At 37.2% G+C, this 15020-nt stretch overlaps 1 protein-coding gene across 7 annotated transcripts in view; it reads right to left on the reverse strand.

The window, feature by feature from the left end:
* Positions 1 to 15020, reverse strand: part of TCF12 (transcription factor 12) — a 161561-nt gene that overhangs the window by 46734 nt on the left and 99807 nt on the right. For all 7 annotated transcript variants that reach the window (XM_050309897.1, XM_050309898.1, XM_050309896.1 and 4 more), the window contains exons 8-9: positions 8523 to 8658; positions 5145 to 5197 (exon numbers count right to left, since the gene is read on the reverse strand). In XM_050309897.1, coding sequence (XP_050165854.1) covers positions 5145 to 5197; positions 8523 to 8658 — 189 coding nt within the window. The remainder of the gene's footprint in view (positions 1 to 5144; positions 5198 to 8522; positions 8659 to 15020) is intronic.

Raw genomic sequence — 15020 nt, forward strand, 5'->3', positions numbered from 1 at the left:
TATATTACATGAGCTGTAATTCAGTCATGTTTGGGGGTTTTTTTGTTAACTTTTTCTAACTATGCACAAATTTAAGGTTCTTCTATGCAAATCTACACTCTAAGAGCATCTAATGCACTCATTTTGATACGTTGTGAAAACTTTAAAAAAATTATCTCCAGTAAATCCAAAGAGAAAAATAATTTGCCATATGTATACATACATATATGCATGTATATGCAGGATTTTTATTGAGATCTCTCAACTAAGCAACCTTAAAATAGTTCACCACAGTCAGATGACAGGACAGTTTGGGAAAATGATCCAATGGCAATTTTTAAGAAAGCTGTTAAGAGAGGGTTACTCAAGCACCTTCACCCTAATTCAGTGAGAGCTCAATCTGAACTCTCACAGCAGGACTTTGCAATGGACTGCTTAGTTGTTTAATGACAGCTAAATGTTCTCATGGAGCAGAGAGCAGGTGGGATGCTATAATCTGAGGCTAATGTGGTTTTCAGATTTCAAATAAAAGCCACGTTGGAAAAAAACCCCTATAATAACCTAACCAGAAAACCAGATCTTTTTCTTAATAAACATAAAATCTCAAACACTTTTACTTAGTTTGTAACATAATTTAGGGGTTGGATGTTTTACATGTTTGCAGGTTTTTTAGGGTCATAGATGAACGTGGTGCTTAAAAAGCAATATAGAGCAAGCCCCTAAAAACCTTAATCCTTCAATCAAGTGACCAAAGAACAAGCAAAAAGGAGAGGTGGAAGACTGAGTCATGAGGAAAAAATTACAAGTTCTGTGTTGCATTATCCATAAGGATTTATTTACTCTCTTTTGTTATTTAAAATTGCCTTCTAACACACAGCACAGCATCAGAGGCAAGGGTCAGGCAAGTTACTGCTGTCTTAGAGAGCTTTAGACACTAAAGACAAGTGACAGTTGAATGTATCACTTGACTGCACAAGGCAATTCAGAACAGATCTGAGCAGACTAAATGCTGCTTTTTACATTTGGGCACCATTTGTGGACAGTGGAAAAAAAATCTTACCAAAAAAGTCTCACTAGAAAGTCAGTTAAGCACATCATCAGTCAGTTCAACATCACACAAAGTATCGACCCAGGATGCTCCAAAGGTTTTAGTCAGAGACACAGACTTCATTAAAAAAGTATTCCAAGGATGTTGCTTTACACCAGGCCACCTCAATACACATTGAAATTGGTGATATTGAGAATGACTCTCTAAAGAAAGTCTACTCCATTAATGAATATTATATTATTTTGAATATAATCTCGGCATTGATCTCTCAAAAACTGTGTTCCACATCATAATTAAGAAGATACTTCCCACTCCACCATCTCAAATAATCTCCTTTTACCCTTTGGGAGGAGTAGAGGAAGGAGAGAGCACAGAAGGGTGCTTCTAGAGATATTTTTCTTCTGGTACCATCGGTATCTTCATGTGACATGTCTTAAAATATCTCTAGAAGCTCAGTCTTAAAAGACTAGCAGGAAACTAAAAAGCAAAGTGCCTTAAGTGGGAGGTAGTTCTATGCATGCAAACCAAGTTTATTGTATCTTTGCATCATAAATAAATATTGCAATAAATTAGCACCCACGGACTATACACATACTGTAGAGGGTGATATATGAGGAACCCCTATAATCAAACTCCAAATGGTCTTAAATGTATTGAAAAACATAAAATATAATGAGTTTGACTTTAGAAAGAGATCACCAGTATCAGAAAATATTAATTTGACAGTCTCCTATTACATAAATGCAATCTAAAGGTTAATGTTAACTGATCATCTCAGGTATTATGGAAAGTCTAAAATATTTGAAATATTTGTTAGAAATGGCACTACACTGAAAACAAGCAGACATTTGTGCCTGTGTGTCACAACTCATCTCCTGTAACAAAAAATCAAGAGATATGATGTATTTCAGGTTATTTCTCTGACATGAGACTAATTAAATGGCACAAGAATGATGACAGATATTCACACTATCTTTTTTTAAATTATGACCTCATGAGAGTCACTGATTGTGGTACTAATAATTAGCCTGAAATATTTTCTGACTCCACATGTAAATAGTACATTTCTGCTGACAGCCCATCTATTTTTGGGTGGCAACCCCTGGGTGTTTCTGAGTGAGCCCTGCCTGTCTCCTCCCTCTGCAGACAGAGCAGCTCTTCAGAACCCCGGACACTCTGCTCTTCCTGCCCCAGCCCCATTACACCTGGTTTCAAGTCACACGATGTTATTGGTGTCTGGCTTAGTTCAGGTAACTCCTACAATCAGAAAAATTCTCAGAAATATAACAGTTTTGAATCTCTGAAGACCATGTAACTCACTGCTATAATATAAACAGCATATCAAAATCTTGCTGTTCTCTCAGACCTGGTTTGAAAAAAAAAAAAAAAATCACTGATTTTTTAGTTCCTATCCTCCCCACAAGGCTTTAAATTTAGTAGTTATAGTTCAATAAAATTGCTTGCATGTCAACATTCAAAATGTTTTGGGCAGTGAGTCACCACTTAGCAACTTACAACACAAAAACTTAAAAATGCATTTGCCTGGTACACGTAATTTTTACAGTAAAAGGACAAGTTCGGAACGAGTTGCATTCAGAAAGTATCTAAACAATTCCCCAGCACTTTTCTCTGTATCTGTTTTTACTTTGGGCCCTGATAAGAATACATGTAAAAAGATAAACCTCAAAACAAGTAATTTCAGAAAGTACCATACAAAACCAAGAGAAAAAAGAAACAAACTAGAGGAAGGGTTGTTTGTTTTTAAAAAATCATTATTTCTTAAAAGATTGTTATTAAATTACAGTTATCTAGGAAATTAAATTACTGCTGAGTATCCGTTGACATGGTAGCCCTACACTAACAAACACACTGCAGAAACCAGTATTGCAGAAACTGAAAAATTAAAAAATACAGATTTGTATAATAAAATTAACATCTTTCCTTTGACTTTTCATATTTTAATTAAACTACTGTGCACTATCTACTAGCTAAAGCAACTTTTGTCTTTCCCACAAATTTGATTTCCTTCCAACATATATTTAAAATAAAGACTACACACACATAATTATCTACTCAATTTAAATATCTTATGTGCTCAGTGGTATTTAGTTTTGTGTTATCTTCCAAACATGTAGTATCTCATAATTTTTTTGGGGGGTGGGGGTAACATGTCATTTCACTTCAAGGCTCTATTCAGCAGTGAAACACAGAGAAACGGTGCCTAAAACCTGCAGCATCGCAATCATTGATTATTCACAGTAACTGCACTTAATTGCACCGATTGGAACAATGTTAATACAAATAAAATCTCTCTGCATTTTATTGTCTCCACTCTTACAGAAGAATTAAATGAAAACCATTTGAAAAACGCTGTTTGTTAAAATTAAAACCTTGTAAGAGAAATGAGAGAAATCTTTCATTCTCCAAAATGATCTCTTTACCTGGGTGATGCTACTAAATATTAAACATGTAGTGCAAGCTTTATTACTGCCTAGAATTACAGTAATAAATTACATGAAAATTGCACTGCTATGTGTTTTAGCTTCTCTGACATTTTAAATACATTTTTGTTAATCTAGCAGAAATCATCTGCTAGACTGTAAAGCCACCCTACATAACACGCAACTGTTAAAATGTAAATTGCCAAACTATTTTTAGCTGCTGCTGAAGGGGAAAAAAAACCGGAAAAAAAAAATTAAGGGGGGAAAGAAGAATATTCCTGGCCTCGGGAATAATGATTTGAGGCATTGTGTTCATTTTGTTTATCAAGCAGCTATTCAGCCTCTAGTGGGGCCCAAGTGCTTATGCAAGCAAAAGCTTTTAAGAGTGCCTGCAGCTGCAATCCTGGCTTCCAGGTAGGCTGCAGGTTCAGAGCACAGCTGCCCCAGGCTATCTGTACTATCTCAGCTCCATCTGGAAGTACAGCTAATATAGGATTTCAGATCCCAGTTTCTGTCTGTACCATCGGGAGCAGGGGAAGGAGAAGGGAAAGAGAGGGAGGAGAGAACAGGGGAGATGCAGGGACTAGGAGACACCATCCATACTTCAGGCTCAATACAAAATAAAAAGATCAGCCCCATTTTGCTCCCACTATATTAGGGTTGCCTGTGCAGTGTGTTCTATTCAGCCTATCCGGCTTTGAGTTATGACTCATCCAAGTGCACCTGCGCCCATGTGTTAAGTACTGCCAAATAAAAGCCCAACATCCATTTACACAACAAAGAGATGTATCCCGCAAGGCAGCGGAGCTTCCCCCTCCCCTCCTGTTTGTTCTGAGCAGGGGAAAAAATAATTCTGTCCTTCACTTCACTGGGGATTTTTCACTTCACGTGGATTTTTAAATGCAGATTCATTTATAAACAATTTTCTTCCTTTTAAGAATAAAGCATATTTAATACCACAAAACACCCCTATAGCATTAGATTATCACAGCCATTAATGATTTTTTCCACCAAAACCCTTCCAACCTTTTTTATCAAAGCCCTTTATTCTCGAAGGATAAATTTTCAAGCAAAGAGGGATCAACAAACTAGTTGCTTGAAAGCTTTCCTGATGCTAGGCTGAAGTTAGGAAAGGCTTAATGAAGGCTTTAAAATCCACCAGGGCTTCACAATGAACATCTGACTCGGTGATTTATGCATATTAATAACCTCAGTCCTACTGAGGCAAGCTGAGCTGTACATGTCCTCCGAATCTTAATGTCTTCAGCTCCACTGGGATTATTACAAATGTAAATTTCTAAGATTCTCAGCTATTAATCTCTGTCTGTCCTCCTGTTCAGCAACATAATGACTAATTAAACATCAAAAGACCTGTACAGGAGATCTTCTTTGACAGCTCCTGGCCCAGCTCTCTTCCCAAGAGAGGAATTCAAATGACAGGGACAAGTGGGTAGGAGCATATGAGCGAGCTACAAATCACTGCTATGAAATCTAAAAATTCCACATCAAATGTGTATTTAGTCCTGCAGAACCACTCCCAATTACCCAGCCTAGCTGTTCATGTCCAGCACACAGCCTTCCAAGAGCTGAACTTAAGGCATCTGTTTGTATGGCAAGGAGAGAGAGCCCAACTGAGCCCAATTTTTTTACTATAAGTAAAAAAATGCAGTACTTACAGAAGAAGGCAAACCAGGGGGCACCTTTCTTACTTTCTTTGTCTGTAGAGGATCTGTACACAGAAAAATAAGGTTTCATCAGGTATTTACATTAGAGGTGAAAAAGAATAAATAGTTACACTGTATAGTTTTTTCTTTCCATGATGAATTTATTTTCCAATTTCCTACTTTTTTTCTTCTCTGTCAATGAGATTTGTCTTTCACATCAATACAAATATAATACAATATCCCAATGTTCTTCTCCAAAATAAAGCTTTGCTGAATAGTTACTTTCAATTCTTTCCATAAGGAAAGCAGTTATTCCTAAGAGCAGTAACATTGATCACCTTATACATTTGCTAAGAAACAAAATACAGTTTTGAGATATACAGGGAGGAAAATGAGAGTGACTAGCAAGAAAAATGTTTTCTTTTTTGCACTTCATAGTAAAGACAAAACCATCAAAAAGGAATTTCACACATTAAAGTATGACAAACTCTAAAAATACTAACATTGTGTAAATTTTATGGCTTTTAGACTATACCAAGGTTGTAAATAATCATCAGATCTAATAACCTAATTACTTTCTTCAGTAGTAAAGGCAATGCAACTCAAATTTGCATGTAATAGCAAAATTGGAGGCACGAGAGCTGCTTCCTTCTCCCAACAGCTCCTGTAACCCCACAAAAGTACCCAGTGTGATGACCCTTCCCCTCAAGGGTGGGTCCTCACACCCAGCAATCTCACTGCCTAAATCAAGAACCAGAACCAGTTTAATCAGCTGCTAATAAAATCAATCTGAAAAGTAGGCCTGCAAATTAACTGATGTTTTGGAGACGAGTATCTGGCAAGATTTCCAGTTGTACAGTTGACTGATGGAGTCTTCAATTAAAATACAAAATTCCTATTTTTCCATTTTCATCCAGAACATATGACAAGATAAAAGCGAGATAGGGTAAAATATCTGCTGGATATCTTACTTTGATCATTTCCTATAGAGCACACCCAAAAAAGAAAAGAAAAGCACTTTTGGAAGAGATATTCCCATTGCACTGGAAGTATCACCTGGAGAGAACACTGGTTGGTTTCAATGCAATTTAGTATGGAATTTAATGAGAGCTTGTTATAGTCCTGTCAGACAACTCCTTCTTGGGGATAAAATGGCCATAATTTGATTTTGTTTTAAATTCTCAGGCAGCAGGTTCGTAAAACTTAACTAGTCCATAAAAAATTTAAAAAAAAAAAAAAAGAAAAAAAGAAAAAAAAAGAAAAAAAAAGAAAAAATCTCATGTACTTTCTGAAGCCATTTGAAAAAAAGACCTGAGATAAAAGTGTGCTTCCTCCTCCTGACATTCCTGGAAAAACATTTCCATAAATTTGTAACCACCACCAGCCATATCCCAGTTTACGATGCCCAGATTCAACTGTGACAGAAGGAGGAATATCACACTGTCACCAGCTTGAACAGGTTTATACCCCTTGAGCTTCTCTTTTGAAGAAAAAAATTAAATACTACTACTCTAGAAACACCACACTTCAATTTGTTTAATATCTGGAACCTACCAAACTCACATAGTTTGCACAAAAAACTGAGTCACATATCCAAGTCTACGTTAGAAATCAGACAATATTTTTCAGGCCTGCCTTCACACCATGACCCTTCTGCATGTCATGAGCACTCTCTGCCCAGCACCCAAAGTCACAGTTAACTCAACCCCCTGTTACTCAAAACCATAGCAGGTCACTATTATAAGCAGTTTTTCACTAAAACTGATTCAACACCATCATCACTAAAACACCATCATCGTGTTAAAATCCAGCTCTTTTCTATTCAAGTACAAACACCCTTTCAAGCAGTAAACAATTTCACTGAACTTTCTTAAGACAGATGTGAAGAACTGCTGTGTTTGTTCTCATATTCTGAGCAACATGAATCCTTACAACAATATTCATAAGGACAGACAACTCCAAGGTAAATGGGGGTTGACTTGGCAGCAAGTTACACAGAGATGGCATTTTAAAATACATAATATACACACATGTAATAGGAGAAGAGGAAATGGCCTCAAGTTGCCTTCCCCAAGGAAGGTTTAGATTCAGCGTTAGGAAAAATTTCTTCTTTGAAAGGGTTGTCAGGCCCTAGAACAGGCTGTCCAGGAAGGGGTGGAGCCCCCATCCCTGGAGGGATTTAAAAGAGTCGTAGATGTGGCACCTGGGGACACAGTTAAACAGTGGGCTGGGCACTGGATGGACTCAATGAGCTTAGAGGTCTTTCATCATAAATAAAACCATTTCAAGCATGTTCAGGACTACTTTAGTGCCCAAGAAGTTTGCAATTCTAGTTAATATTAAAGTTACTTTGAGAAGCAATTTGCATTTGATTAAAATCTTATTTGGGGTAAAGTGTGGTTGGAGTTACATGGTTCCAACAAGCAAGATTTTTATTATGGAATAGAAGTGTTAAACAGAATGAGAGGCATTTAAAACTCAAACATATAACTAGAGAAATCCCAGTGACCTATCATACTAAGACTGAAATATATGGCAACTAGAAAATAAGGTTATATAACTATATAACCAGATATATAACTATATAACCAGAATATATGGTAAACTACAATGTAAGGTTACAGTCTCTCTTTTTCACCAAATCTATTTTTTTTAATTTGCACACCAATTATTTGCAATACTTACAGCAGAAACTACAGAACATCTGGCTTGTTCTTGGTTCTCTGATTCAACAGAATTAGAGGGCTATAAAATATTACCATTGTCTATGACCAAGTATGAAAATTCCATTCATCTCTAAGTATCTCCAGAACAAAATATTAATAGTTGTCATAGGATTATAACAATTTTTAAGCAAGTTCCTGCCTGCATATTTTGCAAGGTAGTTTGATTTTAGGATAAGCTACTAGTCTCCAATTGCTAAGATCTTTAAAGGCATGTTGAACCAATTACAATGAACTATATATTGCCCTGAATAAAGTTACTTTTAGCATATAAAAGGATAATTGTTTCCCCTTTGTGTCCTTCCCCTACTAACTAATGGTAATGACCTCAAGGTCAGGCATTTCCAGGAGTTAATGATGGCACGGGTTAAGGGCACTCAGCTGGTCATCAGCTCCTATCCATCTGTCATTATTGCTTTTGCAATTAAGGGGTTTATTAGAGCTTCTTGTTCGTTTTGTAAGCCATACTGACCAGTGTTGAATCCAAGCTACTGTCTCAAAGAAAACGTTGATAATTCCAGTTTTTCTCTTTGAGAGCAGTTTGATGTAATTTCAATTGCTCCACACAGAGCAATCTGTAGTACATCAAGTCAACTGTCAGAGAAAATAACGAAGTCTGCAGAAAAGCATCAGGAACAAAAGTGTGAAACCTGTCTCTGTGACCCACCTAGAGCTGAGGACTCATGAAGTGGCCTTCGGCGCTGGTTTGTGCCAGAAAATGGGTAGTAGGGTGTTCCAGGTTTTCCAGAGGATGACAACTGACCTGGACTTCCAAGCCCCATGTCGGACCGAAGCAGACTAGACTACAAAAACATAGAGAGAAAAGTAAAATTAAGCTTTGTAACAACTCAGCTGTTGATATACCAGGCTAACAAACTATTACCCACACATACTGCCCTTGGAATTTATAGGAATTCACTGGGCTTTCAGTGAAGGTTTTAAAGTTTAAAAAAAAAGTTGACTTTTTAAAATTAGTGTTCAGAGTGTAATTCAGAAAGAAAGAGCAAGTTTGGCTGTGAGCCTCCAAAAAACCATAACCATTTCAGTTGAAAACATCTGAAAGAATCAATTCATATTTAAATTTTAAACAAAAACCATAATACTTTGTTTAGTTTGCAATGTAACACCTCTCCTATTACACAATATAAACATAATTTATAAAAACTGCTAAGAGTTTATAGTGTGACATTAGGTTTTAGCACATACTTAGAAATCTAGACTTATATTACATTCATAAAAACATGGAATAGAACTGTCCAAAAAATATCAAAAGCAGACAAAAGAGATAACAGAGTAGATTAATGAAGAGAACGTGAAAAATTATGATATTTTAAAAACTTGAAACTAACAATGTAATTGATCCCTACCCCTTTTGTTTCCTTTTCAAGCAATATATACAAAAACATTCTAAACACTTAAAAATGCACTTTATGTATTGCTTAACTTGACATTATTTGGATTTCCTCTGTGACAGTGAAATGAATGTCGGTGATTTAGGAGAACACAGTTTTTCCACAGTTGATGCTATGCTGAGCATTGTTTTAGTCTGAAAATCCTGACTTGGAGTGAAACCCACAGAACTGTTTGTATAAAAAACATTTGTACCAGGTGGTCAAAATGTGTTCACTGCACTTCACCCTGGCAGCTGAACCCAGCTTTCCTCACAGAGCAGCATCCACTCTGCACTGCACACACCTAAAGACACTTTGTAATGTTTGCCAAACCAGACAGTGCTGGATCACCACGGACCCAGCAGCTTCAGAGGGCAAGAGATCTGATTTCTTCATATGTGGTCATTCCACAGCGCAGTGTTCCCATCACAACCTTTGTGATGGGCCAAGCAGGGCTGTGGGACGGCAGGACAACAGGGATGTTCTGCTTACACTCATCTGCACCAACATTTCATTGTCAGGGGATGCCAAGACATCAACTCTTGACTGGAGTAACTTTTATTTTATTAGCCAAAAGCCACCCCAGTTAAAGTTTCTCCTTCAGCCCCACTGCTCCTAAGCCAACATTCCTCCTCCCCGTTCCCAGCAATGAGCCCTCGGGTTCCCAGGGCTGTCACACGAGTCCACTTTGGGCTGGATTACGGCAGGAACTGCTCCAGTGCCGTTTGCTGTTCAGGGCTACAGCAGCCCACTGGAACAGAGGCACAGGCCATTGCTCCTGGCTCTCCTCATCTTTCCCTCTGAGGTCTAATTCCCTAATTCAGAAACAAATGTACTTTTTGGATTACATTCTAGCCTTCAAGCTGGCTCTTTTGGTGTGATGACATGTGAAAGGTGAGACTAACTCAGCTCTCAGTAAGGTACTAAAACCCTTCCACCTTGCAATGCAGTGGGATTAACAGAAAAATCCAGAGTTCATACAGAGTTACAAAATACATATATAAAATAAGCATTTTTCCAGATAAATGGTTTTGCATCATATCACTACTGAAATGTCTTTTACTTGTTTGATGACTAATTTGAGCATGAAGAATCTTATATTCTAATTGAATAGAGTGGGATGTGAAAGAGTCACCCCACTACAAACTAAAGGAGGGCCCAACAGTGTTAACTATTTCATACAAAAGTTAGAAGACCAAAGTTAATTATTAATTATGTTAAAGTAAAGAAATAGCTTCCTCTCAGCTCAATTTTTTCACTGTTATTCTTACAATAAAACAGTCTTTGAATCAGAATTGTTAATGTAAAACTCATTCTGAAATGAGATACTCTGATAGAGTGACAAAAGTATACAGCAAATGCATGAAAGGAGAAATCTGCTTGCACTCTGTTTCAAGATTTGCTAATTTTACCTTTGTCAAATAGTTAAGATTTTATTGTTTTGCAGAAAACATTATGAACATCAGAATATTTGGCTTACCCATATAAATCTGAATTTAGCAAAGATATTATTCTAAATATTTATTACCGTCCCAGTGGTGAACACTGTGCAGGAAACGTGGGCAATGTTGTGTGGAGAGCAGCTCCTCCAAACCAACACTGTCCAAAAGAAGTGAAACCAGTTCTGCTTAGCTCCAGACCTGACCTGCTTGACCAAGAATGCCTGGACTGAAGGAGCCCCTGGGGCAGGGAGGAAGCACTGGGATAGCTGTCACTTCAAGTAGCTGATGCCAGGCCCCATCACGGAGCCCCCGCACTGCTGAGGCTCGCACAGATCTCTGGAGATGGGATGGGCCTGCCCTGCTCCCTGAGAGCTGCTGCCAAACTCAACCAGGAGCTATGTCCCACTCAAGTCAAAGACAACCCTCCTGCCACCCCCCAGCATCTCCACCTGATCACTGGCAGGGATTTTGCAAGTGCAATGAGATCCATATAGATGCCTCCTGAAAAAGGGATGTGAGGGTTCTTAGTTCCTCTGTTCTCCTACTCATTAGGAGAGGGGGGAGAGACTATCTAAAAAAAAAAAACAACTAATCAAAAAACCAATCAGTAGAAACTTTTAAATTCATTTCCACAAAGTTATTTCAAAAGGTAAGGATCTATATCTTTTCTAGATTTGAACTCCAACCTTTACTTCATGACATTTGCCACTCTTGCTCTTGTCCTAAGCATTCCAGTTCTTGACATTTTCACTGGGCCCTGAACTTCAAAGCAGGCTAGCTACTACAACAGCATGAACTTGGTGTATAAGTAATATAGTATGTACCCAGTAAATCTCAAGATGTGCAACACACTCAAAAGAAGTTTTCTGATCTATATACTGTGTTTGGGTAAGAATTTTTTATTTGAAAAATAAATAAATTAAAAAACCCCCAAACAACACAAAACTACAATGCTCTTCTCCCATTTACACAATCAAATGAAGCATCTGTTTAAAATTTTATAATTGTTTCTCAGTCTTCCAAAACAATATAAAAATAGATGTCATTAGTTCAGCTCATTGATTTTTCTGCCTGTTTGAACCAATTCAGAAGCAATATTGATTAGGACTGATCCTTTCCTAAGGGCACCTGATAAAGAAAGGAATACAGAAATACCACTGAGGATAGCAAAAAAGCTTTGTATTATCAGCATCAGGCTTCTCCTGACTAAGTGCCCGAGGTCCCTGCACAAGGCAGATCACTTACATATGTAGTTAGCAGTGTTCTCCACAGAGAACCTGCGCGCTCACTCTGAACCTCATCTGCCAAGCACGGATCCAATTACGAAAGAATAATCAATGACTGGTTATTCTCCTCAACGCTGTCGAGTCCTTGTCTGTATTACTGTTGTAAATAAACAGGCACCAGCCTTCAAAATTTGCCTCTTTGGATTTTATAACATGTATCTCTAGTTTCAAGAAGTTATTTAAAGCAATATTTTCCCTCAGGAATGAGTGTTCGATAAGCAACTTTAAAACAAAACTAATAAAAGAAAAAAAGGGTTTTATTACAGTCAACTAAGAATGTAGCAAGCCTGACTCCAAAGAGAACAGAGTAAAAGAGGTAAACGTGACTGGTTTACTTTTCAGTTATTCCTTTCAGGGAAACCAAGGAACAGTTTTGCAGCCTCAAGGAAAATGGCATGGCCTGACCCAAATAGGAAAGACTTTCACCAGGGCCACTATCCCAGCAAATGCTTTAAAAGAGTCCCTTTCCTCAAGAGTATTCTCATAAAAATTAAACGCAGAGGAGTCATCTGCTCAAGCATTGCAAGGGTGAGGTGGGTGAAAAAGAATCATGTCTCGTGTGAGGGGTGTATTCACACACCTTTGTCACAGAAAACAAGTAACTTTGCATCGCAGCTGCACTTTGGTGCAGGCAGAGTCAGCTTCCATTCAAACTAAGAAGCCAATCAACCGTGTGCTTACACCAAAATGATATGCCTGAGATAAAAAAAGCTGCTTGGCCAACTTCTTTTAAAATGGTTTTTAAAGTGATTCTTTCAAAGAATTTAAGAATAAAAGTTAAAAAAGAGTTTGACTGATTTGGAAGTTTTCTTTTCCCCAGCCTAACTCTATGAATTTTTAGATACAATTTGATGCCAAAACACTGCTCTGCCTTCAACGAACTTCTAGGACACCAGCCAGAAGAACTCTAATATGTTGGTAAACATTTCTTTAATTTTCTTACTTTGATATAAAAAAAAAAATGTAGACAAGTAAAGGTCTACAGATGTCCTTATGTAATATTCCTTGCAGCTCTCTAGCATTTAGGGTATATGTAGAGAGGAAAGCCAAGTTATCCTGCAAAATACACAGAGTTTTAACAAACACACTCCATACACTACACATACAAAGCTTTACCTTTTCAAAAATGCATTTACTACACGCAGTCAGCCTTGTGCTTCTTGGTCTAAATCTTGTTCACATTCTTTTTTTAAATACAAACATTGGCAAACACTTTAAGAACTCAGATTTTCCTAGTACAGCCATAGCCAAACTATGCAATAATTTCATCCAAATACAACTGTGTGCCTTTACATTATTCATTATTTTCTATCAAAAGAATAATATGGTTGAGAATAAAAGCATTAGCCCATTATATGCAACTGATTATGACAGGCCCATTATGCTGGCATAATAAGGCAGGCTGCTTTGGCAGTGAAATGAGAGCTGCAACCTCCCAACTGCAAACTTAGATCTTGAAAACCTCCCCAACAGTCAAACAGATTTGGCTAGATTTGATTTTTCCTGGTTTTTTTCATTAGCTTCCTTTGAGTCCTGGTAGTCAGGTTATCCCTGCTTAAAGCAGAAAAACTGTCTAAAGGTTAAAAAAAAAAAAAAAAAGAGAAAAAAAAAAGAAAAAAAACCAATGGAGTGTTTAGTTAAAAACTGGGGGCTTGGATACTTTACTTTTACAAAATAATGTAATGCAACACCACCCATCTCAATCAAATCCCTCCATTATCCCGCCACAGCCACTGACAAACTCGGCATTTCTGTGTTTCTCAGATTCACACAGAGCAGATGGCAAGTGCATTCCTTGCCTTACTGTAAACTTGAAATGTTGCCCTGGGTAGAGCACAAGTTCCATGTCCTTTCACTCAGTGAGCTATTTGGATGACTTAGAGCATGTACAGAATGTGTCTCAAATTGCCTTATAGGACAATTTGCATAAGACAATTTAAAAGAACGTAACAAACCAGAAAAGTCAAACTCTGCTAATCTTGCAAAGTCGCAGAGCTACGTTGGATATTTTGCCACTGTGTTTCCAAAGGAAAATCTAGCACAAAATTAAAACATGCACAAGTAATTGCTCTGTGAGATCCTAGTACAGCACAGAGGTTTGGGCTGCAAAAATACCATTCACTCAAGTTCCACGTCATGCAGTTTAAGCCAAAAATATAACTAAGATATAAAGTGTTGCGTTTCACTTAAGTCTCCAATCTTTGGAAACTGTGATGAATATGCACTACAAAATAGGAGCTGGATTCGGAAAAACACTGACATATGATGTAAATTCATTTTAAATTTAAATTTTAGAGATATGTTTGCAATTATCAGCATGTTGTTAAAGAATCTCATCCTGAGAATATCATCAAATAGTAATGTGAAATACAGTGTTACCATTTTGAGAACAAAGGGACTCTGAATGAGTAATCAATAGCAACTGGCAGAAAATGAGGCATTAATTATGATCCTCTCCAGTGTTTTGTCTCAAAAAAGGTTTCATTAAATATATTGTGCTAACCTGTACATCTTCAAGCCATTACCAATAGATTTGATCAAATACATTTTTGGACTGTTTCTGGAGGAGGAAAATATCAGAATCAGAAAACCAAAACATCTAAAGTATTATATGATAACTTGAGCTTTTTTTCTTGATCAATTTAAAGGAAATGAGGGGCTGCTAATAAAACATCTCAGGAGAGGATCATCTAACAACATGTTGATAATTGCAAACATATTCCTCATTTTAAAAAAAATACTTAGATCTTATAATCTCAATGTAGTCTCTCGAAAATTTAATTATCATCTCCTATACCTAAAGTATCATGCAGGTTTGAGAAGATAATGACAGTCATCCATCAACTGCATCCTGCCAGTGTAATCAGGCTAATCTAGCTCACTGGATTAAAAACCAGCTACCTAGGGTACTAAATACTGAAGTGATGCAACATCATAAACAAAATAACATTTAGTTTTACTGTCTTTCCAATTATTGTTAACACTGATGAATATTGAGTTATCAATATATTCCCTTCTTATACCCAGGCTTTTCCAGATCACCATG

The sequence above is a fragment of the Myiozetetes cayanensis genome, unplaced genomic scaffold (assembly GCF_022539395.1).
Source record: "Myiozetetes cayanensis isolate MyiCay16 unplaced genomic scaffold, myiCay2020 scf14, whole genome shotgun sequence".
Taxonomy (NCBI): Eukaryota; Metazoa; Chordata; class Aves; order Passeriformes; family Tyrannidae; genus Myiozetetes; species Myiozetetes cayanensis.